The 27,675-nt window shown below is 39.6% G+C and overlaps 2 protein-coding genes across 2 annotated transcripts in view; one reads left to right on the top strand and one right to left on the bottom strand.

Annotated features, from left to right (window-relative positions):
* Positions 1–7,392: 7,392 nt before the first annotated feature.
* On the bottom strand, positions 7,393–21,287 carry Bhmt2 (betaine--homocysteine S-methyltransferase 2). The gene is made up of 8 exons (XM_027927858.2): positions 21,255–21,287; positions 17,808–17,940; positions 16,163–16,254; positions 15,055–15,246; positions 13,101–13,248; positions 12,687–12,869; positions 12,012–12,240; positions 7,393–7,474 (listed from the first exon to the last, which is right to left on the bottom strand). The coding sequence occupies exons 1-8, from the start codon at positions 21,285–21,287 to the stop codon at positions 7,393–7,395; spliced, it is 1,092 nt and encodes a 363-aa protein (XP_027783659.2).
* A 163-nt stretch (positions 21,288–21,450) lies between these two features.
* The window catches only part of Dmgdh (dimethylglycine dehydrogenase), a 60,307-nt gene continuing 54,082 nt past the window's right edge, over positions 21,451–27,675 (top strand). The window contains exons 1-2 of the mRNA XM_027927830.2: positions 21,451–21,551; positions 24,799–24,973. Of these exons, the coding sequence (XP_027783631.2) occupies positions 21,451–21,551; positions 24,799–24,973 (276 nt within the window). The remainder of the gene's footprint in view (positions 21,552–24,798; positions 24,974–27,675) is intronic.

The following is a 27,675-nucleotide window of genomic DNA, read 5'->3' on the forward strand; positions in this document are numbered from 1 at the left end:
TTTGCACATTAACCTACACACACCCTTCCATATACTCTAAATCATTTTTAGATTCCTTATAATACTTAATACAATGTATATGCTGTGTAAATAAGGACTATAATGTATTATTTAGGGAATAATGACAAGAAAAATAATCTATACATGCTCATTATATATGCAATTTTTCCCAAATAGTTTTTAAAAATATTTTTTTTAGTGTAGGTGGACATAATATCTTTTTTTTTTTTTTTTTTTACTGTGGTGCTGGGCAAGCCCTCTACCACTGAGACACAACCCCAGTCCTTCCCAAATATTTTTGATCTGAGGTTAGTTGACTGTATGGATGAAAACCCATGGATAGGAGGGACTGACTATATAGAGATGAGCAGTTCCAAGACACTGACTTGTGGAAGAAACCAGGTAGCTGTCCTATAGAATAAATTATTGTTTTTTGTGATGGTGTTAATCTTGTTCCTATACCCTGTGCTCCGATTTGGATGTCCCCTCCAAACTTATTCTGAAAATTCCTAAAGTTGTAACTAATGGCATTTGGAGGTAGGGCCTTTGAGGTCATGAGGTTGGGGACCCAAAAATGCCATTAGTGGCTTTGTTAGGAGAAGAGAGACATTAGCTAGTGCACTTGCTCTATCTCACCATGTGATGTCCTCTATGACGCAACAAGGAGACCCTTACCAGAGGCCAGTTAAATACTCTTCAACTTCCCAGCCTCCAGAACCAAGAGCTAAATAAACCTTTATGATTTTTAAATTGCCTGCTTTGTGGTGTTCAGTTACAGCAATAGAAAAATGGACTAAGATACCTTATATTTCCTCTAAATTGGCAGTGAAATGCAAAGGCTTAATTATATTTCACTCAGGTTCATTTCTCAATTTATATCACAACAGGAAACTCATGATATCTGTTTTCTCCCCTTGCAATAAAAATTCTAAACATAAAATTTCAAGCTGGTTTATTTACTCCAAGGGAAAAGTAATGGTTACCCATGTAAACAAATACAGACACTAGAAAAGAGTATTAAAGAAAAGAAATTTCTTTTCCTATATTACAATCACTAATCTTTCTTCCACAGAAGGGAAGTATTCCTTCCAGGAAAATTCTGTGCACATACAAAGGGAACAAACATACTTTCACTTAACAACACACCTAGTGGATCCTTCCATTTCACAACTTATTGATCTAATGCATCCTTTTAAATAACTCTGTGCTTAAACATTCTGTAGATACTTGATAATTCACTTAGATGTCATTGTTGGATATTTAGATGGTTTCCAGACACACCCCTTTGTTCACATATGAAAATAACTCTTATTTACATGCCTAGAAGTGAAATGGCTCATCCAAGGCTGTGTGAATTCTTAATTTTCACAGATAGAGCCAAATTGTTTTCCAAATAATTTGTACCAGTTTGCATTTGTACAAAAAGTGTATGTATGAGAGTATATTTCCCCTGTACCCTCATCAATAGCACAAAGTATTTTTTGTGGGGGGCCATCTGCTCATAAGCTGAGCATGCTCTCTCATCCTTGAGTAAGTGGGGTGTTTGACCTGGCACCACAAGCGGCCTTCACCTTCCCTCTGCAAAGAAGTTTGCTTCAGCTCTGGACCTCAGCGTTACTCAATGGGATTGGACAACCCCACTTTGAAACATTATCCCCTGCTTTATTTGGAGAAGAATTTTCCATCCAAACCCCTTTGTGTGTCCCCCCTATAAAAATAAAGAGATTCCAGGTGCATGCTCTCTTGCCTTCCAATGGAAGAGGACCCTTGAGGTCGCAGAGGAGTCCCGCCCTCCACCTGAGAAACTCATGTCCATGTGTTGCATGATTACTTTGCTTAATGTAGCAGCCAGCTCCTTTGAACCCAGTTCATCTCGTCAGCACAGGTCGCTGGCGAGACTCCTAGGTCTTTGTCAATGGTGGATGAAGAAAGCAATCTCACCATTTTGCTGTGCATTTATCTAATTTTGAATATATTGCTTATCTTTTTCTGTATTTAAAGATTTGGGGAATCTATTTCCTAATTTCTAGATTAAGGAAAGTTTCCTTTAGCTTATAAAATGTATGCAATATTTGTGACAGGATATTAGTATTCAGATTGCTTCAATCTGTAAATTTATTTTTCTGCCCCTCCTTTTCCCCTGGCACTGGAAAGATATAAAGCAAATATTTTCCTAATATCCATACAGATATGTTTGAGGGAAAGAGAGTTTCATTTTTCCATTGCTTTTGGTTTGATGTCTATTGTAACAGCAGGTCAAGAGGAAAGGAGGGTTTTCCAGAAAATCTTAAATGGATGTGAGCCTTGAGGGAGGGAGGTGGGGCAGAAGAAGTATGAGGCCCATGTGGGAGGCACAGGGCTGAGAGCTCTTTCCCAGCAGTTGCTTGAGAAGGGAGAGGACCTCCTGCCTGGGAAAGAACAAGTCAAGTTGGGCTTGGCAGGTTCCAGGTTTATTATCTCAGTAATGTGTGACTGACTTCTCAGAAGCTGCCTGGACACTGTATCTGTGCCTGAAGACCCAATTACCCAGCCTCTCACCTGATTCACAGCATTGCACCCTAAACCATGACATCAGGCAGAGGTGCTGACTCAGGGCTTTGTCTGATCCCCAGATGCTTATATCTCCCTCACATAACACCTGTAAGCCCAAGAAAATGAAGCGAAATGGTGTTCTGAATGTTGTTGAGCCCCCTTTGTAATATCTTCATGAGCTGGGGATGGTTGGGCTAGCTAAGACCCCCTTCCTGGAAGAGTGCTAACTGGCTCCCATTACAAGCTTTTCCCTTTGACTTCACCTTAGAGTATTTCATGCATTTAAATCTTTTATGTGATTGATTTTGCTGGGGTTGGGGAGGGGACTGGGGTTTGACTACAGGACAATGGGCTTGCTAGGCGAGAGCTCTATCACTGAGCTTTTTATTTTGGGACAGAGTCTCACTAAATAGCTGTGGCTTCACACCTTGTTTTTTTTTTTTTTTTTTGAAGGTGGTACTGGGAATTGACCACTGAGCCACATACATTTTGTATGTTATTTAGAGACAGGATCTCACTGAGTTGCTTAGTACCTTGTTTTTGCTGAGTCTGGCTTTGAACTCGCAATCCTCTACCTCAGCCTCCTGAGCTGCTGGGATTATAGGCACATGCCACTGTGCACGGCAGCCTCAAACTTTTAATCATTTTACCTCAAACTCCCAAGCAGCGGGATTACTGTGTCCAGCTATATGATAGAATTTATTAGTTTTTTTCTTTTATACCTTTTTTTTTTTTTGTATCTGTGATCAGAATTCTGACTGACTCTGAGCTTAAGAGATCCACCTTTCCTTTCCCAGGGATTGACTGATTGTCCATCATTATTAAATAATTCAGCTTTTACTCAATGACCTGAAATGCATGATAGAGGTATCATGCATTAACTTTGTGTGTATTGTATTTATATTACTCTGTTCCACTGATTTTTTAAATATCAAAACTCAGTGGTTTTAAGTACTCTATTACATTTAGTGGTCATCTGGCAGGGACATGCCTTCCTTACTTTCCCTCTCAATTTTTTTCATAATTTCTATACACCTCCCATATGAACTTGAGAGTTTGCATGTCTCTTTCCCCTCAGTCTTGATGGTGCTTTGCATTAGGGTTATATTATACTTGTCAATCAATTTAAAGTAATGTGATATCTTAAAATATTGGGTCTTTCTATGACCATGTGCATATTTTTGCCATATTCTATATTCTATAGTAGCATCTCCAAATTTCCTTCAATAGCTCTTACACATTTCTTGTTAATTTTGTTCCTAGATATTTAATCATTTTGTTTAAAATATGAAATGTATCTTTTTATCATTATACTTTCAAAATAGTTTTCAAAACTACATAGAAAAGCAATGAATTTTGTATATAAAATTTTCGATTATCACATTATTGAATTCTTCCATTGTCTGTGATAGCCTTTGGGGTGATCTTGAGATTTCTAACTGTATAACCACTTCATATACACCAAATAATGATTTCTCCCTCTCCCCCCTCTCTTTTGTCTGTTGCTATACTGGGGATTGAACACAGGGCCTTAAGCATGCTAGACGAATACTATACCACTAAGCTGCATTCCTAGCTCTTAAATAATAATTATATATTTGCTTTTTCAACATTTTAAATTATCTAAATGTGTTGCCTAGTATTGCCAGAACAAGATAAATCAGAGAAAAAGAGAAGAGATACTATGTATACTTTCCAGGCTTTATTTTGGGGGGGGGGCATAATTATTAAATTATAGTTAAAATATTTTTTCCTAATGTTTTTATTATTATTTAGAATGTGATCCAATCACTATATAAAATTTGGACTCTTTCAATGTAAGAAATCTGTCTTTAAAATTTTTGTACTTGGTGGCTGGGTAGAGAGAGCACACTTAGCACATGTAAGGCTCTGACCCCAACACCAAAACAAAACAACAGCAGCAACAACGAAAACTTTATTGTTTTATCTGTTTATCTCTGGGAAACTTGAAGCTTTATCAACTTTAGTCTCATCAACATTCTATTCAAGGCCATCATACTTACCACACCTTAAGTGAAACCTTCATGTTTAACAAACTAGAATGACTTTTGTCCTGTCAATAATGCTCCAACCATAAGTCATCAAAGCAAAGCAGCACACACAATGGAGTTATTAAATATTGCTCCTGAACACAGTTTTCAGTGGCTGCACACTCTTTCATCAAGTGGATGTAACATACATTATTGCTGTGGCCAATCTTTATGCCACCTCTCATCTTAACTTCTTACTTGGGGTCTGCAATCTTATTCAAATTCATTTTTCCTTGTTATTATCCTTATTCACATCTTTCAGTCCATGTCACTCCTGAGACTGTCACATTCTGAAGAATATATTTTAATTATGTTTTTGCATATATTACAACTATCCATCTGGAAAGCTGATGAAGGCCTTTACTCTTTCTAGAAGTCTAAATGAGCTGCTTTTTGTTAATAGGAGCCTCAACTGATTTTCATTTTTCATGGGCCAATGGATTTAGATTTAAAAACACTTCCTTACCACCTACCATATATAATTCATTTTTATTTATTGCACCACTTTCAGACCGTACGAAACTGGATGCAAATCTTAGTTTGTGCTGGTGCAGACCCAACAAAGGGACTCTGGGGAGGACAACCCCCTCCCAAAGCAGCCTCTCCACTCTTCTGTTCTCGAAATGCCAGGTACTGCCCTCTTCACATGATTTTAATGTGCTAAGCAGGTGACTGTTGGGTAGAAGTCCACTCTAGAGTGTAATGTGCAGGTTCAGGCAAACAAAACCAGAGGCTTTCTTACAAAGTGTGCCTAGTAGAGAGCCGCCATGAGGATGGGGGGATTGGAAACCAACTCACATAACTACATTGCACTGTATGATGTGCAATAAGTATCTACCATATTCCCAGTGTTGTTTTTTAAAAATATTTTTATTTGTATATGGACACAATATATTTATTTCATTTATTTATTTTTATGTGGTACTGAAGATCAGACCCAGTGCCTCATATGTACAAGGCAAGTGCTCCACCTCTGAGCCCCAGCCACAGCCCCCCAGTGCTGTTTTTAAGCATTTTGTTGTCTCAGTTAATTTGCAAAGCCCCCCCAATGAAGACGTTTCTTTTGTTACCCTTATTTCACAGAGGAGGAAATTAAGACAGAAAAGGTTAAGTTACTATCTAATGTCATGCAAATGGTGTATGGCAAAGTACATTTTAAAAGCCTCAGTCTTTCAGTTTGGAGGAAATGAGGAAGAGTGGTTATAGGAAAGTTATTATAGCTACCTTAAAAGATTTGAAGATCTGGGTCTGGGGATATAGCTCAGTTGGTAGAGTACTAGCCTAGCCTTCATAAGGCCCTGGGTTCAATCCCCAGCACCACCAAAAAATAAAAAACAAATATTTTTAAGAGTTAACATATGGAAGAAACCTTAAGTTTGCTTTGGGTACTCAGATTTCAATATCTGAATCCACAGGTGGAGGATTTTGATAAGTGGATTGCTGGTTAATATATGGGATAACTGTCCATGAAAGAGCTGTATCTTAAAAAGAAATAAGTGATCTTGAAAGAGTGAGTCACTATTGAGCTACATCCCCAGTTCTTTTATTTAATACTTTGAGACAGGGGTCTCAGTAAGTTGCTGAGGGTCTTGCTAAATTAAGGAGCCTGGTCTAGAACTTACAATCTTCCTACCTCAGCCTGCTGAGTCACTGAAATTACAGGTGTGAGCCCATGCCTGGTACTCTCTCAGTTTTAATCTCTGTGTGTGAGGAAATACACACACACACACACACACACAAAATGTATATTATACATACTATATATATATATATATATATATATATTCATATATATATATATATTCATACATATATATGTGATACATGAGAGAGTCTGTACCATAATAAATAATAAATATTTGTTATGATTCCAAATCATGTCCATCTAATTTTATATATTCCAACTGTATAAAAGGCAAATTATTTTAAATTTTATTCACTGTCTCAAATTGATACAAAATTGTAAAGAAAGAGAAACAGATACACAGTAAATAATGTAAACATAAGTTAAGAAAAGATTAGAACAAGATGAATTCGAACCTTGTCTTTAAAAAAAATGTTCTAAAACCTTTTATCTCTTTTTACTTTTTTTTAGAAAATCAGCAATAAGTAATTCATCGAGTATCTATGATTATTATGCCTAACATGATGTTAAATAAGAACACATATAGGAAGTGCATTTCATGATTCTTTTCTTATATAGTTTATAATCTAGCCATATATAATTACAAACACACATTTTAAAAATTCTTGGAAACTAATACCTTTCAGTAAAGATTATCTTTGAAAGTAATCACTTTGGAAGGTTATACACTTATTTTAGTAATCCTGTTATTGTGCAAAACATTTTTTGTATCTTTTATTCTGTGATTGCCTTTGAAACCATCATACAAATCAATAAAGAAAAGCAGAATTTTGCTGTAGAGAGTTCCTCTGCCTTCCTCAAGCACCTAGTTCAGGCACATGAATTATTCACTAGGCTTGCTTCTCAGTGACTTCTGGTTATTTTAAATGTCAAATTCACCCTCAAAGAAAATTTGTCTGTTTTTGATGATGTTCCAAAGAATGCACCACAGCATTACTGGACTGCAGGTACTTGAGGACACGGGATCTTCTTACTCCGCATTTCCTGCAGCACCCTGCTCAAGACATCCATTGAACAGAAGCTCCATTGTCGCAGTAACCTGAACTGAAAGGACTGCGGTGCTGTGGCTGCTGGGCAGCTGGGATGGCAGGGCAGGCTGAGGTCCAGGGGGCTTGAGGCCATTTCCATCTGTTCTGTTATTTCAGTGTTTTCTTTCTCTTCTCTTTAAATGTCTGGCTTTGATAGTGAAGGACAGAAAGGTCGACCTGAAGCTGGCAGTAGATTCTCCCAATACTCCCTCCTAGCCCTGCATTTTAAAATATATATTATTAATTAAGAGATCCATACTTATTTATAAGTCCAGTATGTCCTATATATAAATGCATATAGATGTACATTTGGGCACATATATGCACATATACATACATGTATGTATTTTTAAAACTTTAAATTTGGCTGTGATCAGGCTAAAGTAGAACTTTTGTTTCTACAGACAGAAAAATGATGTCCATTAATGCCAGGGCCCTTTCCCACATGTCCATCCTCATAAAAATCATTAGGTTTTGTACCACCTTTCAGAAAAAGGCAATGTATTTTAACTTTACATGTTTTGATGAATTACATTCATTCAAAATTTCTAAAAGAGGTCTTCTAAATCAACTTAATATTTTAATGCAATGAGAAGTGAGACAGTTTTTAATGTAATGAGCAAAGTCGGATTCTTCAAAAAAGTAACTAGGAACAGAATTCACACCACTTTGTCAGTGTTTGTTCCTTGCTCTTAGACAAAGAAAGAAGAGTACAAGGTTCCTGGTCACAGACCTTGGTGTTAAATATATTTTTAGTGTGTTTTTTTTTCCACTTCACTTGCAAAACAATGAAAAAATCAATATTTTCAGATGGTGAAATTTCAGAAATCAGGGGTTTATATGGCTTTCTGTGAAATCATAAACTTCTACAAATATCATCAGTAGGTTTGGAGTTCATGGTGCAGGAATGTCTTGCTTTAGTTTACAGAATAATGTTTTAATTTTCAAGGTTAACTAATTTTAAGGGTCCCTAGGGGCTGATAAAGTAAACTGTTCTACACTTATTTAAACTATTTTAATAACTACCAAAGTATGCTTTTCACCTTTAACTATATTTACATTTTGTATATTTTTCTAAACATGATACCTATAGAAAATATGTTCTCTGATAAATATCTATATCTCACAGAAAAAAGATTCAGCTAAGCGATGTCTTGCCCATTTTTATACTCTAAATAATTTACATTAGGAAAATTGTTCCGGTTCAAAAATGGATACCATTTCAAATCTCACTGAAATGAATAAAGAAGTACAAAATGGATTAAATTTTTAACAGCACTGAGTAGAGAGAAGACAGCAGAAGCTATGACTGGTTTCTAGAAAATGGAAAAGAGATGGTATTACAATGACAATCTTCATATATTTTGTGCATTTTATGTGATATATATGTAATATTTATGGGAGAGAAAGAGAGAAAGTACATACATGAGAGAAAGCAAGAATGAGTTAGACAGACAAAACAGAACAGTAATTTAGGGGCACCCCAAGAAAAATGTCTTTAATAATAAAACTATTGACTATAACAAATATTATAATTTAGAAACTGGAAGACCTCAGAGAAAGTGAAGGCCTGTAATTTTTCCTTCAGCAATGAAAAAGAAAGATTATTAGAAATTCCTAGAAAACCAAATGTACAAGTACAAAGAAAGTCAACTATGAAGCAAATTGAAGTATGATATGATCTGGACAACAGATGAAAGAGAAGAGGATCCATTTGACTTTGATGCTTGGAACATTCTCCAAGTAGCTCAAGTTTTATAAAACAGGATTATTCCTCTTTCTCTGTGGTCTCATGCATATCTCTTAGTTCTGCAGTGAATGTAAAATCACCCCTGTAACAGGGTATTAGATTGGAAGTCTTAAGATATGATAGATAACTGGTATTGAAGGTAGTTGCAAAATAGACACTCCATAGATGCATCAAGGTAAGTGGCCATGAACCTGTCTGACAACTCACCTACACTGGGAAATCTAGATCACAAAAGAACAGCGGGCTAGCTATTTTGCTTGTGAGCAAAGAGGGTGCTGGGGTTGTTAAATTGGCATCAGACCATATTTTCAGAGCTTGTCTGTTTAAAGGAAGGTGGGAGCCATTTGAACCTGATGAAAGTGAGAGAGTCAGTCTAGACCTAGCTAAAATCTAGTTCAAGAGAATCACCAGGAAGGACAATGGGATCCCAAAAGGAGTATATCTGGAGTGACTTGCTGGACAGCCAGTCTGAGGAGGAAGTAGCAGTTGGAGGCAAATGCCTATGGCATGAGAATACAGACCTCAGTTTCTAGTGAAAAGTTCTAAAGAACCACAAAAGCATTCAAGGAGATGGGCCAGACTCTAAGAATGCAGTCTCTATTAGGGTGCCAATCAAATGATGACAGGGTTAACCCCTTTACATCCTTCTTCCTTTTACTCCAAATCTGAAGAAGTCAGAAATGACGGTTAGCAGATGGAAAGGGAGGTTTGGAAGCATAAGGCAGAAAATGAGAAGGACCCACCTTGGCCTTTCTTGTCTTCCTGCCTGTCAAGGCTTCTGACAGACAGTGTTTGCCACCACTCCCCCACCCTGCCTTGCTGGGGATTGAACCCAGAGCCCCCGTGCTCTACCACTGAGCAAGACCCCCAGGCCCCAAAGAAGTTTTAAGTTTGAAAGCTGATTCCTAGTTTTGATTCCACATGGAACTGAATGAACACTCTCTAATTACCAAGTTGAGGCGATGTCTGCTAAATAATGTGATGATGGGGATTTCTTTTTTTTTTAAATTTTTTTATTGTTGGTTGTTCAAAACATTACAAATTTCTTGATATATCATATTTCACACTTTGATTCAAGTGGGTTATGAACTCCCATTTTTACCCCATATACAGATTGCAGAATCACATCAGTTACACATCCATTGATTTACATATTGCCATACTAGTGTCTGTTGTGTTCTGCTGCCTTTCCTATCCTCTACTATCCCCCCTCCCCTCCCCTCCCCTCCCCTCTTCTCTCTCTACCCCCTCTACTGTCATTCATTTCTCCCCCTTGTATTATTTTTCCCTTTCCCCTCACTTCCTCTTGTATGTACTTTTGTATAACCCTGAGGGTCTCCTTCCATTTCCATGCAATTTCCCTTCTCTCTCCCTTTCCCTCCCACCTCTCATCCCTATTTAATGTTAATCTTCTTCTCCTGTTCTTTGTCCCTACTCTGTTCTTAGTTACTCTCCTTATATCAAAGAAGACATTTGGCATTTGTTTTTTAGGGATTGGCTAGCTTCACTTGGCATAATCTGCTCTAATGCCATCCATTTCCCTGCAAATTCTATGATTTTGTCATTTTTTAATGCAGAGTAATACTCCATTGTGTATAAATGCCTCATTTTTTTAATCCATCCGTCTATTGAAGGGCATCTAGGTTGGTTCCACAGTCTTGCTATTGTGAATTGTGCTGCTATGAACATCGATGTAGCAGTGTCCCTGTAGCATGCTCTTTTTAGGTCTTTAGGGAATAGACCGAGAAGGGGAATAGCTGGGTCAAATGGTGGCTCCATTCCCAGCTTTCCAAGAAATCTCCATACTGCTTTCCAAATTGGCTGCACCAATTTGCAGTCCCACCAGCAATGTAATGATGGGGATTTCTATTGCCTAGAAATACTCAGAGAATTCCTGGGGCATGTCAGTATTTTCCAGTGTGTGTGACAAAGGAAAGAGTTCACCTGTTGATCAAGTTTAAAGAAAAAGGGGAGATAAAAATAAATTTCAGTCCTGCTATTTAGCATGACAAGTATGGTAATATTGTAAATGTTATTCACTGGCTTTACATTTTAGAGTCAACCTACAGACAAGCCTTGGAAGACTTTATATAATTACAGAACAGAACAGAATGGTTATAAGCCTTGATGATGTAAAAGTACTGGCACAACTTAAAGGAGCTAAAATATAGATGGGGAAACTAGAGAGAAGTAGAAGGGAATCAATTCTTATTTTATAGAGTGGAGTGAAGAGAGCCTGCCTTATAATGATGGATTAAAAATAGGTGGCTAATATATAATTTTAATTTAAAAACACAATCAACAGAAGAAATAAAAACATAATGAATCAAAATTAGAAGGAGAGAATGGGGGAAGGGTTGGATTATGTGACTTAGATTTTTCAGCTTTCATAGAGGGTTATCAAGAATTACTACTTAAAATTGATAAAACAAGAAAACAGAGGTACAAGACTTCAGAAAACAGAAGACAAGCAGGTTACCTCTGTGCTTACAGCTCTGAATGTTTGTGTCCCCTCTGCTCCAAATTCACATATTGAAATCTAATCATCGATGTGATCACATCAGAAGGTGCAGTCTTTGGGAATTGATCAGGTTATGAGAATTGAGTTCCCACAAATGGGATTAGTACTTTTATGAAAGAGACCCCATACTTGCCTTTCCCTCCCTACTATGTAAGGACCCAACAAGAAGGCACAATCTATGGAAAAGCAGGCCCTCACCAAACACTGGATATTCTGAGACCTTCATTTTGTATTTCTCAGCCTCTGGAACTGTGAAATAAAATTCTGTTGTTTATAAGCCACACAGTCTATGGTATTTTGTTAGGCAACAGAGTAGGACACCTCTGGAAAAGGTAATGGCATCAGGATGGAGGATATCTTCTTTTTAATTTTATACATTTATATATTTTTTGAATTTTCATTACTATGTGTATATACAACCTTAACAGCAATAAATAAAATGAGATTTAAAAACAATAATAAGGTTAATTTAAAAGAATCCTACCTTGCTCTAATCCAGGGTTTGGTGTGCATATTGAGACCACTCCCCCAGCTGCCATGTTTTTCTGATGCTGGTGGCAGAAATCCCCTTTCTGGGGCCAGCTCCTCTGCAATTGCCCTGATGTGGTAGGGCTCAAATCCACAGCACCCACCGATGTACCTGACCCCCAGGTTGTAGGCCTCTCTGGCATATTTTTGAATATCCCATCTGGTTGCAACTCTGGGCTCCAGGGCTGTAATACAATAGTTATAGTATTTCTGTTACTCTCCCCATTTTTAAATGATAGATGCTCTGTTGGGCATTTTTTTTTTCAAATTAAAAAGCTACAAGCTTTAGCTGGACGCAGTGGCGCACACCTGTAATCCCAGCATCTCTGAAGGCTGAGGCAGGAGGATAGAGAGTTTGAAGCCAGTCTCAGCAAAAGTGAGTTGCTAAGCAACTCAGAAAGACCCTGTCTCTAAATAAAATACAAAATAGGGCTGGGGATGTGGCTCAGTGGTTGAGTGCCCCTGAGTTCAATTCCCAGAACTCCACTTCTCCCAGAAAAAAACTCATATTTGATTAACATCAAATATTTTTGCCTTATGCAGTCTTATAAAGCTATAGCATAGTTTTTATTCTATTAATTTGAATTTTATCACAAGAAATACAAGGACCTCTATACGTGCTTGGGCTTACCAAAAGGGTATTCTGGGAGATCCACAAACCCTCCTTTGCCACAGTCGGGTGTGTGGAACCCCAGGGACTGTATCATCAAGTGTGCTTTCAGCCCTTCAGCCCCAAGGCCCTTCTTCATGAGCTTTATCGTCCGCAAGCTGGTCCAGGGCCCAAATCGGCAGTTCACACCAATGATGTTAGCCCCTGTGTGATGAAATAGAAGAACTTTTACATTTTAGTATTTATTGTCTTTTTTTTTTTAATAGTTAGAAGCTACCTTAGAGATCAGCTGTCCCAAGACAGCTAAAGAAACTGATTCCAGCTAATCCTTTTATTTCCTTTTTAGTCTTTTATTACTCTCACTATAATAAGCAAACACTGTTAAATTTCATAAATAACAGCTGAGTTGCCTATCACATCATAGGTCCAAGTTACCTGCCTTCCCCAGCTTCACGGCACATTCTCCAGGTGTCACATCATGCATGTCTCCCTCTGGGCCTATGCACATGGTAACTGCCACAGGTTTCCCCAATTCTTTTAAGACTTCCACAGCCCACACAGCTTCTTCGACATGCTCAAAATACTAAGAGAAATGTCACTTTTTCTATTAGTTAAAACTAAAGCAGATTTTGAATAGTAGAACACAGATGTTGCAAATGGTTACAAAAATGATCAAATATGTGCAATAAAACTTGCTAAGAAATGTGTTTACAGCACACTAGCTAAAGAAAATCTTTCTAAGTATTTTAATTCCTTCAATAATGATATATAGATTTTCATTCAGGGATAATTATTCAGTGAAATGATGACCATAAGTAAAATACGCACATGAGCCAGGTGTGGGGGCTCATGGTTGTAATCCCAGTGACTTGGGAAGCTGAGACAGGACGATTGCAAGCTTGAGGCCAACTTTGGCAATTTAGCAAGGGCCTAAGCAACTTAGTGAGACCCTGTCACAAAATAAATAAATAAAGTAAAGGTATTGTGTCCAATTACTTTATTTATTTATTTATTAAAGGGGCTGGGGATGTGGCTCAGTGATTAAGTATCTCTGGTACCAATTGCTAGTACCAAAACAAACAAACAAACAAACAAACAGAAAACCAAAACAACCCACACAATCATAAGGTTTTTTTAAAAAAATAATGATTTTGAAGAAAAAAAAATTTACTTAAAAATTTTGGGCTTGTCTTTATGGAACTGGAATAATCTCTGAAAAATAAATAGCTTATCATATATTATAATTAAAATACTTTCAGATTCACTTCTAGTTTATATATTCATAAGTGTTCAGAAAGTAGGAAAGGAATTATTGTCTGCAGATGAGAAGATCAAGCTTGGAGTGGAAAGAGAGAGCTACTCTATTTCCTTGCCATTGGTGGCCACGCCATTTCTGGTAAACCCATATGGGTTGTAGGAACCCCCTTCAGTGTCACAATCCCCAAAATGAGCTTTAGGTAACTGGAGAAAAGCTAATTGAAAACCTCTTGTTCCTTCCCTATTGGCTTAGAAACACAGTCTGCAGAAGTATCGTATGAGGAATGATAGAATCAAAAGACAGGTTCTTAAATCAGCAAGTTGTTTTCCCACCCATCTGGAGAACCTCTAGGGCAGTTTGCGAGTCTCTGCAGATTCCAGGTGGCTCAGGCTTGGGTGATGCTGGGCTTAGGGAGGTTGATGAGGCAGGGTTTGCCCTAGAGTGAGTGGAGTTATGGGGGAAGTAATTGCTGGGTTGCTATTTTCTTGTTTGGGGTAAAGAACTAGGTTGAGGGCTTGACTCCAGGCAGTAGTAGTTGTGTGGGGAAATGGGGAATGAGGTGAAAGGAAGAGAAGGTTCTGGACCTTCATGTCCAATCCATGACCAATGCCTACTGATTCTGTCTTCAAAGTGTCACTCACATCTTATAGGTTGAAGGGAATCAGAGAGGCAGAGAGAGCAAGGCATGGATGGAGGGGGCGAAGGAAGCTTCTCAGTGTTGAGAACTATTGGTGGGGCCTGGATAACCCCGAGCAGCCAAATGCCTCTGAAGCTTTTCTCCCTTGCTGTCTTTAGTCCCCCACAAGTCACCTTTCAGCCTGGCCTTGTCCTTGGGAGTCACTGTCCTCTTCCTCTTTTCCCAGACTGTAGAGTGCCTTAAATTAACCACTGCAACCACTTATACTTTAGAGAACCAAAGGCTATGGTCAGAGGATATAGCCTTGGCCTCACAGAGGACCTGGCATACAAGTCAGAGAATGTTGGCTTGGGCCAGTGAATTTCAACAGACCTTTGACCATCCACATGGAGGAAATGAGACCATAAGGTTGTCCAATTCCCTCAGGAAAGTTAAAGGTTACATAGTTACACACACGACAAAACAGGTTTAATCTTCTTCCAACACTAGATTACCTCTGCAATCAAGAAGTCCACATTTTTCCTGGCAAAAACCTCTAGCTGTTGTCTAAAAAGCTTCTTAATTCTACCTTCGTCCTTGTGGTATTTGTACACTGATGTTTGGCAGATCCCCCCTGCCACCAGAGTGTCACCTTTGTCAGCCACTTCCCTGGCGAGGTCACAGGCGGCAGCGTTTACAGCTTCCCACTGGTGTTAGACAGCATTTGAAATGTAAAATATAATGAACAATAAAGGTTGAGTACAAGCTTATCAACTAATTATTTAAACTGGAATATGAGAAGATGAGCAGAGTGGGGTGCAATCTCCTCTGTAATTGGTGCCCTTATATTTCCATTATTGTACATACTACACTGAATTTGAAGAACTGTTTATTTGTTCATCTCCCACACTTGATCACAAGCCTCTCTAGAATATGGTCCATGCTTTTGTATCATCTTTGTAACTAGCATAGAGACTGGACCATAACATAACTTGGACTACAACCATCGGCTATAACTCTTATTGGTAGCCAATAAGTGTTGGTTTGTTAAATGAATGAGGGAATGTTAACATTTGCAACTATTAACAGTTTACATTTGCAGACTGATTCACTGTACTTCCACACCCTTCATCCCATCTACTCTTCCCCACAGGTGTATGAACATAAGCTCTATTTTTATACCCATTGTGCAGAGAGAAAGTCAACGATCACAAAAAGTCACACAGCCAATAGGTACAAAGTTGGACATCAAACTCAATTTTTCTCATTCCTAGGCCAGTGCAGTATTCTTCAGGAGGCCTGTCTCCAGACAGACATAGCAGAAACGAACATCATTGAAATGAGGTGGATGACTCATCTACAAAATGTTCTTTCTCCAAAAAAGACAGGACCAGGACGGCTCTGATCTTCCAATGGCCTGTTCTGTCTGGTCCTGTTCCCTCCTTCACCAAAAAGGGCCGAAAAAACTTCTTTATTTCATATAAATGTGTATAAAATAATGAATTGCTAGATCTTGCCTGTGGATTTTGTAATGGAGTGTGGTAATACATCAGGTCAATTCCCATGGAGAGGTTGTGCTTATTGGAGAAGCTCCCTCCCCTCTGTACCCCAGTTAGAATTTACCTTGCTTTCCATATTGTCCTCACTGGCAGAAAAGGTGAACGTCTGCATGACATTCGAGCCTGCTCTCAAGAATTCCATGTGAAGCTGACGAACTATAAAGTAATTTTTTTAATTGAAATGAAAATTACAAAAGCTCTCATTTTTAGCAGCTGCTGCAGTGCACTCACCCCCATCTCTTTCAACCAGACCCAGTATCAAAGCCAGAACTGATAAAAAGCTGAAGATTAAGTTAGTGAATTCTAGGACTGGATCTGTCATATGAAGAAGCCCTATACTCTCCAGTTGATCGACCTCAAGGCCTGGTGCAGTCACTTGTAGAGATGAAGCCCTGGTTGGCCCATGGTCCCTGGTCCTTTGGTCTCTTGGTCTCGAGGGGTTTATTGGGACACCATTGTTGTGAAGGCTGCTGCTGTTCTATTGCATTCAGCGCTGATGACCCAAAGTACAAGGAGGAAACTCAGAGAGAGCCGAATGGGTATGTTGCACCTACCACAGGCGAGCACTGGGGGGACCCCTGAAAGCCTGAATAATTTCCTGGGCTTCCCAGAAAATCATCCCTTTCTTTATCTTTCCTGTCTTTGCCCCCTCTCCATATCCTTATCCTGGCTATTTCAATACTTTCTTCCTGATTTAGCAAAAAGACCTTCCAAAATTAAGAACAAGTTCTTGGGTCAGACAACTTCACTTTCTGGAAACATCTGTTAAATAATGGGAATGGAAGATACACTGGGCATTTCATATGGGTTAACTCCTTAGTCCTCATCACTAGTCCATGTCCTGTACCCATGTGACAGAGGAAGAAACAGATCCTTGGAGAGGTCAAGGGACTTGTCTAAGTATATGACCTTAGACAAGTCCCTTGACTTGTGGGTGGTCAGTGAAAGAACCAACACAGGACCCTAGGTTTTTCTGCATATATGCATTAAATCAGAGCAACTCACAAATTTCATTCCCAGCTTTTATTCTTTTTTTCCCCATGTTTCATTCTTTGCCCTAATTTTCCAACCTTAATTTAGGAGAACAAAAAACAAAACAACAACAGCAACATCAAAACACACACAAGTTCTAATTTGGCATAATCAACCAATCCCACACAGTTTCTACCTCTATCTCTTTTTTTTCATTTTCTTTAGCTAGGAAAATAATGTAAAACTTTGCCCTTTCATCTCTAGAACCTGGTTGTCTGTCCTCTGTTAAGCTGGTTAACTACCATTAACCATTCTTACTATATATACTGTTAAAGTATGCAAGTCAGTTGGGAGGATGAATCTGAAGCAGAAACAACTTTTGCTATTTAAGAAAGCTCTTAAGTATCTACAAGGTAAATATCATAGGACAACTACTAAAATATATATTTAAGCACTGCCTGTACAATAAGATGTAAATGAGTGAGTGTGGGCATGCATGTATGCATGAGAAAGGGGAGGGAGAGAGAGAGGGAACAATTGAGGGATAGAGGGAGAGACAGGCCATTTTCTTCTATGTGCTTTAGACAACATACTACCAATGTCTCTATATCTTGGAGATAATTTTGCAACAGAAACAGTCCTCAGAAACACTGGTTATTGGTTCTTAATTTTTCCTTCAATCAGATTTAAACAAAATGTCACTCAGATAAACATTCTTGGGTGATGTGTGCACTGACCTGCGTCTGGATGTTCTACCACTGCTTCTGGAGTCCAGAGCCCAACCTTCACGTAGCCTCTCTTCTCCAAAGTTATGAGAAAGCTGCCATCCCCAATCACAACCTCCCCATCATCCAGACGTTCTAAAATACCCTGTGGAAGAGATCCAGAAATCACCTAAAGCTCTCCCTGTCCCACCCCCCACTTGAAAAAAAGAGGCAATTTCTAATTTTAGAAAAGGTGGTATTGTGTCCTTTGAGCTCTAGTTATACTAAAATGATATCTCATGGTGCTTCAAAAAGATTGAGTATACTATCCAGATAATTATTTTGTGCAAAGGACTGTGAATGTTTTTTTCTCAGTATGTATTCTGGTTCAAATTATCCTGAAGTGCCAATTCCTTGATAGTTATTTTGGTTTTTTCAGTATGTTTGTGGTGACATTGGTTGTTTCCTAATTAATGTACATTCTCTCTCTTTCTTGCTAATGTATTTTGTGGGGGGGGAGACAATGTCCTCAACTGAAAAAAAAAAAAAAAATCCCAGCTCCCTTGATGTTGGGCGTGGCCTGGTGATACAGAAATGGCCAATGAGACATAGGTAGAAAACAGATAAGGATTTCTGGGAAATTTCTGCTTTCCTGATATGGATGCCTACTCTCTTCCATCTAGACTCTTTCCTGACAGACTATCAATATAATGCCTGGGGCTACAGCTATCTTGAACCCTTGCTGCTGAAAGCTACATGCTAAGGCTGGTGGATCCAACGGGTGGCGCGCGCGAGCCTGGCTTTTTAACAATATCCTTGAGTAGCTGCAGCAGCCATGGATTTCCCATCTTTAGACCTCTTCTGGCGGTGGGGTGAGAAAAATAAACCTCGGGTTAACCAAGTTACGAATTAAATTTATTATTGCAACCAAACACTTCTAGAGGGGAAGAACATTATTTTGATGTCACAGGTTAGTCTCCCACAGGGTTAAAACAAGTATATCTATAAAGCATTTCTATACCCATCATGTCAGCCATTTGATTACTGAAATGGTCTCTCATGCAATCCACTCCACCTGGAAAAGTCTTCCCTTGCTGCCTGAGCAGAGCCTCACCGGACCACTCCTGTTTGTGATTGCCCTTCCCTGTGTCCTACTTAACTTTGGTATCTTCCATCCCTGAATCCTCCTGAGCTGAAACATCTGGTTACCTGCCTGTTTCCTACTTTGTTTGTGTGATGCATGAAGACAGGTGGCATATCTTTTTTGTCTATGTCCTTACTACCTCTTTCTAGCACTTAACAAAGAGGAGATCCTTAATCAGTGGTGCTGACTATTTACTAGAGAAACAGGGCTATTTTGAAAATGTCAGCTGTTTCACATATGCCAGAATTTTGGCCCCAAAGACAAAAAGACAGATACACTTTAACAGAAAATTAGTTAGGGCTTTAAGAAAATTATAATATATATTTTTACTGTCTTTAGGATACTGAGTCAAGGAAAAACATTTTCATCTGTTATCTAGGTATGTTTGTCCAACACTTTAAATTTGCTATTTTTTTTCTATAGAGCCATAGCAAAATAACTAAATCATCAAGATTTGAATCTAGAACATTTTAGCCTTCCTTTCTTTGTTATCCTTACCACCTCAATTTATTAGTATACCAGCAGAGTCTAGAGACAGCTTTAAGAATGACAAGAACAGAACTATGTAAAATTAAGAGCACTGTCAATTTTGCAGTGCATTTCTGTTTTCAATTCATCCTTCAGTTTGGCAGTGAGCCCACTTTGGATCTGAGAGTGAGCTCTGGGGTGCATTTATGTGTGTCTTTTGCAGATATCAATACCTATGATTTAAGATCTGCTTCAAGGTTATTCATATTCAGAGGAGGAAACCAACTTCACCCTGTGGTAGAGGGTGGCCAGAAGACCCAATCTGCCTACAATATCAGCCCCATCTGCTTGGAATCACCAGCAGGACTGCTCTTTTTGTTTTAAGAATTACAAGAATTCTCTGTGGCAATTAAATGGATTCTCCTCACTCATTAGCTGAGCAGAGCGCAGATATAAGTCCCTTCCCAGGTATACATTAATGTAGATTAGCAAGTGATAATCTTTGTTGTTGCAGGAACAGAGAGCTTGAAGGAATTGAATAGGGACCATTTTAAGAAAATGAACTGCAAAAATGAACAAGGAATTAGGAAAGAGAAAAAAAATCAGCACGATGTTCTTGGCTTCTTTGTCTTTTCATTAACATTATTTCCCTCGATGCCCATATTTTAATTCTTATAATCAGAACACATCAGTTTCTACATCTTGCATAACTGTTATCATTGTTGTGTCCTCCCTGACAGCAGGTATATAAATGCTTTTACATAGTTGAGACTGGTCTGTGATATACCTTCCTAACAACATTGTCAAAGCATTCTTCCTGTCTCATACTTGCTTGTTTCATTGGCTGTCTGGTATTTTGTTAAGTGACTGAACTTCAGTTTACTTGGAGTCCCCTATTGCAGGGCATGTTGGCCTATTTTTTTTTGCGGGGGGGGGGAGGGGTACGGGAGATTGAACTCAGGGGCACTCCACCACTGAGCCACATCCTGAGCCATATTTTGTATTTTATTTAGAGATAGGGTCTCACTGAATTGCTTAGTGCCTCACTTTTGCTGAGGCTGGCTTTGGACAAGGAATCCTCCTGCCTCAGGCTTTAGAGCTGCTGGGATTACAGGCGTGCGCCACCACACACGGCCCTATTTTTTTTTTAATATTAGTAAGCCAGTGGTGCATATTCCCAGGGCTATGTAATCCTCCTGCGTTCTGAATTACTCTGCTCAGGTGGGTTGCTTTGAAGGATCCTGGGCATGCCCTTCCTCCAAGTTAATACCCTTTCTAATTTTGTTTAGTCGTCCTCTCCCTCCCCACACATTCCCAACATTGTGGGGGAATAAAGTCAACATCCGCCACATCCTGAAAGGGGCCAGGAGCTGGGGACCCCACACAGCCCACCTGCTACTACTAGCATGGTGTCCTTCAACAGGACTGGTTTCAGGACAGCGAGTGACTGGCAGGGCCTTTGCCAAAATGTAAGGGAAACTCCAAGGAGGTCTGGGACGGGTGACCCCAGAAGGGTTAGTGAGTGGGTGCAGGTCCCTTGAGGGAGGAAAACGTGCACCTTCTCAGTTAGACTTCAAATCCCCCTCCAACATCAGTGACCTTGAGCTAGTTGCCCGAGTCCCTGCGTCTGTTTCCTCATCAGTAAAATAGGGATAATTGGGAAGACGCAGAGACACTCTGTGTAAAGCACTCTCCGCAGCGCCCGAAACCCAGAAAAATCTCCGTTAGTGTTAATCGCCTGGCGATCGGGTAAACTGAGGCTCGGAGCCGTCCAGACTGGCGCTTGGCCGGGGACGGGGAGGGGTTTGTATTGAGTTACTCCGAGTCAGCAGCCAGGGGCTCCGCGAGGAAGAAGTAGGGACACTTACCTTCTTGGCCCGGGGAACTCCGGCTGGTGCCATCCTGCCAGGACTCTGCGGTGCCGGGTCTCCCTGTGCGCGGCAGTCAGGAGCCCGCCCCTTCCCCGGGGGAGGGTCCGACCGCCGCCGCCTGCCCTAGCGGAGCTTGGTGGCTTCGCAGCAGGTGCCCTGCACCCTCAGCCTCGGTCTCTGCCTGGGCCTCATCATGTTCCGCCCCAGCGCGCAGCGGCTTCGGGGCCTCCAGCTGTTGAGCTGCGGGTTGCGGGACTCCCCCGGGCGCCCGCGCTGGGTCTCCCGCCGGGAAGGGTGAGTGGGGCTCCGCCTGCACCCAAGCCGGTGGCTGGGAGGCTGCTGGGGTGGGAGCCAGAGGCCGAGGCAGTGTCTGAAGTTTAGAGGGTTTTGACTTCCAAGAAATGGTTTTGGGATTTCTCCTTGAATTATCTATTCGTTACAAAGTGAAACAGTATCAAAAAGTATCTGTGCAAAGTCTTTCCTGCCTTAGTTGCTCGACCCAGCCAAAGCAGTTAACGTTATCCAGAGATGGTCTCTGTGTAAGCAAAAGTCAGCGCGTGTGTATTCTTTGGTTTACTCATACCCTTTTACAATTATCACTATGTCTTGGGAATTGTTCTAGATCAGTTCATAGTGGTTTCCATATTCTTTTTTAATGGCTGCATAGTTTTCCATTCTGTTGATATTCTGTAATATGATTAAGTAATCTGTTTGCTAATAGACTGTTTCCAGTTTTATTACTGCAAAATAAAATGCATGTGAAACTTCTTAATTTTGGACACTTGTGAGAATCCATCTGTAGAACTGATTTTTTAAAGTGAAATTGTTAGGGAAAGGGTTATGTACATTTGAAAGATGGAAAGATAGCAACAGATTCTCCAAATGGGTGACAAGAATGTACCTACCCTCTACCATTGTGTGTTTGTTCACTACATCTTCCTTGGTTCTTATAGTAGCATTTTTTTTTGTCCTCGCTAAATCTGGTACATACATAACAATGATATTTTCTTATTTTAATTGATCTGTATTTAAACAGAGTGATGCTGCGCATCTTTTGACTTCCTTATGTTGACAGATTGTTCATGGCTTCAAGGTGGTTCTGCTCACTAGTATCACTTAAAAGTTGATGAAACTTTTATTTTACATCCCATGATCTGAAATTCTGGAATCAAAAGACTTGCTTTTGAGTTTCATTCCTCCATCTTTTCATTCAACAAGAATTCCCTGGGTATCTGTGACGTGCTAGGCTTGTCCCTGATGCTTGGAATTCAATAGCCACCAAGTCACATTTCCTTCTCCTCCAGTGACACACACAGCATGTGATCTCACTCTTTGAGTTTCAGTTTCCTCATCTATAAAGTGGGATAACATTTGCCCTGCCTAACTCAGAGAACTGCTGCAAATTTTAAATAATTTGCAAGTGAAAGTGCCTTGTAAACTGTAAAACATCACAAAAGTACTTAGAACAATGATGATACTTTATCTAGTGCAAAAGAAAATAGAAATTTAACAAGTTGATCTGTTTAAAACCGATTAGATGAAATGTATTATTCAAGACTATCCAAAATGTATTTTGCTGTGTCTATTAGCAACATATAGTTTTATATGCAACAAATCAAAATTTAGATGATTTTATTTCTATTGCATGTTCTTAATACCCAGTCCCAAACTATTAAGAAGATGGTTGATTTTAGAAAGTACTTGGTCCAACAGATGATTTAAATTTTCCCATTTCTAATATAGAAGATTGGTGACCTGGGTTGCCGTTTTTTTGTTTGTTTGTTTTTTGTCTGGTTTCCACTTTATTGTTTGATTTTGAGTTTATTTGTAACCATCTCTAACTATTTCAGAAGAAAATTAAGATTTAATTAAGCTATAATTTAAAAACACTCTACGTAGTCTGACCCCATTATGGAATGCTGGGCAGAAGGAATATTGTAAATCCTATAACACTTTGATGTATATTGCCAAACTGAACTTTCACAGTCTCATTTTGCAGATGAAGGAATGTTGAGATCCTTATCTAAATTTTTCTCAAATAGCTAGGATTTGGGAGCTCAAACCCAGGTTTCCTGATCTTAAGTTCTTTATTCTTTTTGTTTTAAATGGCTACTGTCCTAAAAGAAATCATATTCTTTCTTTTGAACACACAAAAAAGAACCTTTGAAATTATTATTGTTTGTCACTACTATAATGGCTTCAACTCAACTACAAGATATCTCCAGGCTATTTAAAAATGGACTCATATGCAAAGTAGTCAGGTCATATGTGCATAATTTTTATTTTTACACAAAAAAATATAAATCATTTAAAAACCACCTAAACAAAAGTATTGGGACATATTTTGGAACCAGAAAATAAGGAAGTACTCCAGGAATAATGCAGTCATGTCAAAAGGACCTGAGAACTTTTTTTTTTTTTTTTTTTTTTTTTTTTTTATGAAATCTGGGACAATTGATATTAAAATAAATGGTAAATAGCAATAGATTAAAGCCCACTGAATGCAATGAATATTCATAAATTCACATTAATATAAACAACAAAGAAACAGGGGCCCAAGGAAAGCACTTCCTTGCAGTTGAAGGCCCATGGAGTTAGGAAATAATCAGGAAATGCTAAAACCACTCTCTCTCCCACTATATTGTGAACTTTAGAGCACAGAGGCAATGCCCGATCTGGCTCATCATTGCTATGTAGCAGAGTGCCCTGTTCATGCAGGAACTTAGGAAGTACTAGATGAATGAATACGAGACAAACAAATGGAAAAAATGTATGTAACAAAATCATAAATGGTGGCAACAATGAATAAATCCTTTTATGCTAATGAGGACTACCTTTACTAGAATTGCACTCTTTTGGGCACTTATATGGGAACAGCATGGTCAATAGAAGATTCAGACTCCACCACCACAGTTATTGTATATATTCATTCCACACACATATTAGATGTGGGTGCTGTGCAGGGGCTGGCATCAATGAGGAACATGACATCATTCCTTCCTTCAAGAAACTCATGGTCCAGCTAGGAAGACAGATATGCAAATACATATATATGTTAAACCTGAGCAATAAAGACACAGGGGCTCATGCATGGTGAGAGGACATCTAATGATGCAGATCGCTTTTCTCCATCTGGCTCTTTTCAGCCTGGGAGGGAGGAGGTAATCCAAGATTTATAGGTGTAAACTTCAGGGTGATTATAGTTTTTCATATAATAAAATGTGTGTTTTTTTTTAAATAAGAAAATTTATTCTCTAGATTCTTTGGTGGAGAGAAGCTACCTGTTCATTTCTTTGGTTATATTATATACCTACAGTGCTCTAGAATTATTATATGGAATGGGACCCAAATGTCCCCTTCTCCCTCACCCAATTAGGTTGCTTACTCCAGGTTTAGATGTTCCAGATTGTTAAATGAGAACATTCACTAGGTGTTCATGAGGTGAATCATAGTACTGGGGAAATAGGTGAGTGAAAGCCTAGACCCAAACTACAGCTATAGGCTGAGTAAAGTTACTATTTTTTAAACAATTGTTTTTCAGAGAGGAAAACCCACCTTTGCCTACCGAAACAAAATGGAAAGACAGAGCAGAAACAGTGATAATTGGAGGTGGCTGTGTTGGTGTGAGTCTGGCTTATCACCTGGCCAAAGCAGGGATGAAAGATGTGGTCCTGCTAGAGAAATCGGAGCTCACAGCTGGATCTACCTGGCATGCAGTAAGAAAAGCACCCTGAAATTGTCCTGTGTTTTGAATGGTGTACCCATCAGTCCACATGCTTCCCAGTCACAACTCCCCACTGTGAACTCTCAAGAGTGAGTTCCCTGATGGGAACAGTGGTGCATGCCTATAATCCCAGCAGCTCAGGAGGCTGAGGCAGGAGGACCTCGAGTTCAAAGCCAGCCTTAGCAAAAGTGAGGTACTAAGCAACTCAGTGGGACCCTATCTCTAAATAAAATACAAAATAGGGCTGGGAGTGTGGCTCAGTGGTTGAGTGCCCGGGTTCAATCTCTGGAAAGCCCTCCCCGCAAAGAGTTCCTTCTCCATAGAGCTGGAAAGTGCAACCGCAGCTTAGCTGGTGTATGCACATCAGCATTTATTTAGATCATGTTTCTGTCTTGAACACATGGCCTCTGGATTCAAATCCTGGCAGTGCCATTTTCTACCTACATGGTTTCCAGCAAATTACTTCTGAGGTGTAAAATGAGAATATTAATGGTGCCTACTTGTGGGGTTGTGTTGAAGATTGAGTTAACATGTGTAAAGTTTCTAAATACACGGTCAATGTTTAATAATAAATGCTAGCTTTTGTGTAGAAGGATACTGGTGGGGTGATGCCGAATTTAGGCCCAAGGACTTTATCCATACTCCTCTCACCTCTATTTGACAGTTCTTTGATTTGTATTTATTTATGATGCTAATTTTGGTTTTGGCCTCATGAGGACTTTAAACATGAGGGCTAAGCTTTTGTGTTAAGTAAAACACTGGACCACATCGTCTGCTCACTTCATGGTAAATGCAATTGTCCCGTTCTTGAACTATCATTGGGCATACCTAGAAAGCTGCCCAAGAAAAGATGCTGGATTGACATTGCTCTCGTGCTGCCAAACCAATTCTTTCTGAAGTAGGCTAAAGAGAGGACAGGAAGATTTTTTTGATTGCTGCTGCAATTTTCTTTTGGATGAAGATTTGGTTAGTATTAGTGTTGGCTTTCATAATTAGTTTTCCTCTGCTAAAAAGAACAGAAAGAAAAAGGAGACCCTTCTTTGAGGGGCTTTTGATATTTAGCTGAGAGACTAGAATAACAGAGTTTCGCACCACTGGCTGAATCTGAGGGAGAGCGCTGCACAGATTGAAGCTCCACTGGTCTCAGAGTCCGAATGGTCACAGATTGCACACACTGGTTGACCAAAGGCTCCCTTCAGCCCCCTCATCCCTCAGTCTGGGAGGAAGGCTGGGGTACCCCATCCTCAGTGCAATTTCAGTTTTCCCAGCATACTTTTCTCCTCTCAACATTACTCCTTCAGCTTGCTTCCTCCTACCTACAGGGAGGCTGCCAGTGAAGCCACTAGCTCTCCTGGCCTTTCTCCCCTCCACAAACTAGAAAGGCACTCCTGCCTTTCTTCTGTGGCTCACCTCTATCTTTTCTTTAGTGTGCTTTCTGTCATCCACACGACAGTGTTTATGAAGAGCCCATATTGGGCTGGGCCAGCACTGCTCTAGGAGGTGAGGACACAGGAAGGAACAAAACACAGCCCCCTGCTTCCTGGAGCTCACATTCTGGGGATCAGACAGAAAGCCCATAGCAATGCTAGAGAGGGATCAGCCCCATGAAGAAAAGTGACTCAGTTAAGGGGTACAGAATGACAGGGGAGAGGTGAGTAGGGGTTAGGGAGGCTCCTTCCAAGAGGTGACAGGAAAGCAAAGACCCAGAAGCAGTGAGTGAGGGGGGCCAAGGAGTCCTGAGGTTATCCAGGTAAGAACACCAGGCAGAGGGAAATTTAGGCAGATGGAAACATCCTGGCACAGAGGCTCACATCCCCAACAGCACTCCAAATTTCTAAGGAGGCAAACACTTTAATGTTTGAATGATTTGCTCATTTGCATACTGATTTGATGGGGTTTTCATTTTAGAATAGATTATAGGATTTCCTGGGATTTTACTTTCTAAATGTTCCAGGAATTAAAAGCAACATACCCTTAATCCAACTTATTTAAAAATAAATAAATAAAATACAAGTATGCAGTGTTTTTAAGGTGATAGCTCCTTGTTAAACGTTAACCATGTAAAATAATTCCCCCTCAAGCAAGGAGCGACAAAAGCAAGTGGAAAAGGCATTCTCTTGCTTTGAAGGCAAGGTGTTATGTTTACAAAATGAGGATTCATGCAAGTGTGTGCTCAAGGTGGAATGGGGCATAAGAAATCAGGTTATTCGGCCCCCTTGGCATAAATAAAAAGAAAAGAGCTGTCCTAGAAAGCTGATTCTGGAACTTTTTGCAAGACAAAGAGGCCTCCCTCTGAGGAGCAACAGGAAGAAATCCCACACACCAGGAATTTTTAACACAGAGAGATTTTTGGAGCAGATGTGAGAATATAGAGGGTTGGGAAGCCAGCAAAAGGGGCAGACTACAAAAATAAAATCAGTCTCACTGAGAGACAGTATATTCTCAATATGAAAACCATCTGGAAGGTGAGGGGATCAAGTGCTGGAGGAGGAAGGCACAGCTTGCCAAATGAATATTCAAAATGGAATCATAAATCCAGAGAGCCAGAGGTTTTACTCTCTCACCAAGACTACTTCTTGGTAAGATGATCCATGTGGGGTGTAGGAAGATGATATTAGAATATTTTAAACTACAAATGCAAGAAAGAAATTAAGGCTTCACAATATTGTAAATAGCCCTTGCACTGATGTGGGC

This window comes from Marmota flaviventris, chromosome 5 (assembly GCF_047511675.1).
Source record: "Marmota flaviventris isolate mMarFla1 chromosome 5, mMarFla1.hap1, whole genome shotgun sequence".
In the NCBI taxonomy this organism is placed as follows: Eukaryota; Metazoa; Chordata; class Mammalia; order Rodentia; family Sciuridae; genus Marmota; species Marmota flaviventris.

What these genes read in the sequence shown, in the direction of transcription:
- Bhmt2 (XM_027927858.2), bottom strand. Translation starts at nt 21,287, where the DNA reads ATGGCACCAGCCGGAGTTCCCCGGGCCAAGAAG. An exon ending in GAGTTCCCCGGGCCAAGAAG is followed by an intron (nt 17,941 to 21,254) that starts GTAAGTGTCCCT and finishes TCTCTTCCACAG; the next exon opens with GGTATTTTAGAACGTCTGGA. An exon ending in AAACCCTGGATTAGAGCAAG is followed by an intron (nt 7,475 to 12,011) that starts GTAGGATTCTTT and finishes TTTAAAATGCAG; the next exon opens with GGCTAGGAGGGAGTATTGGG.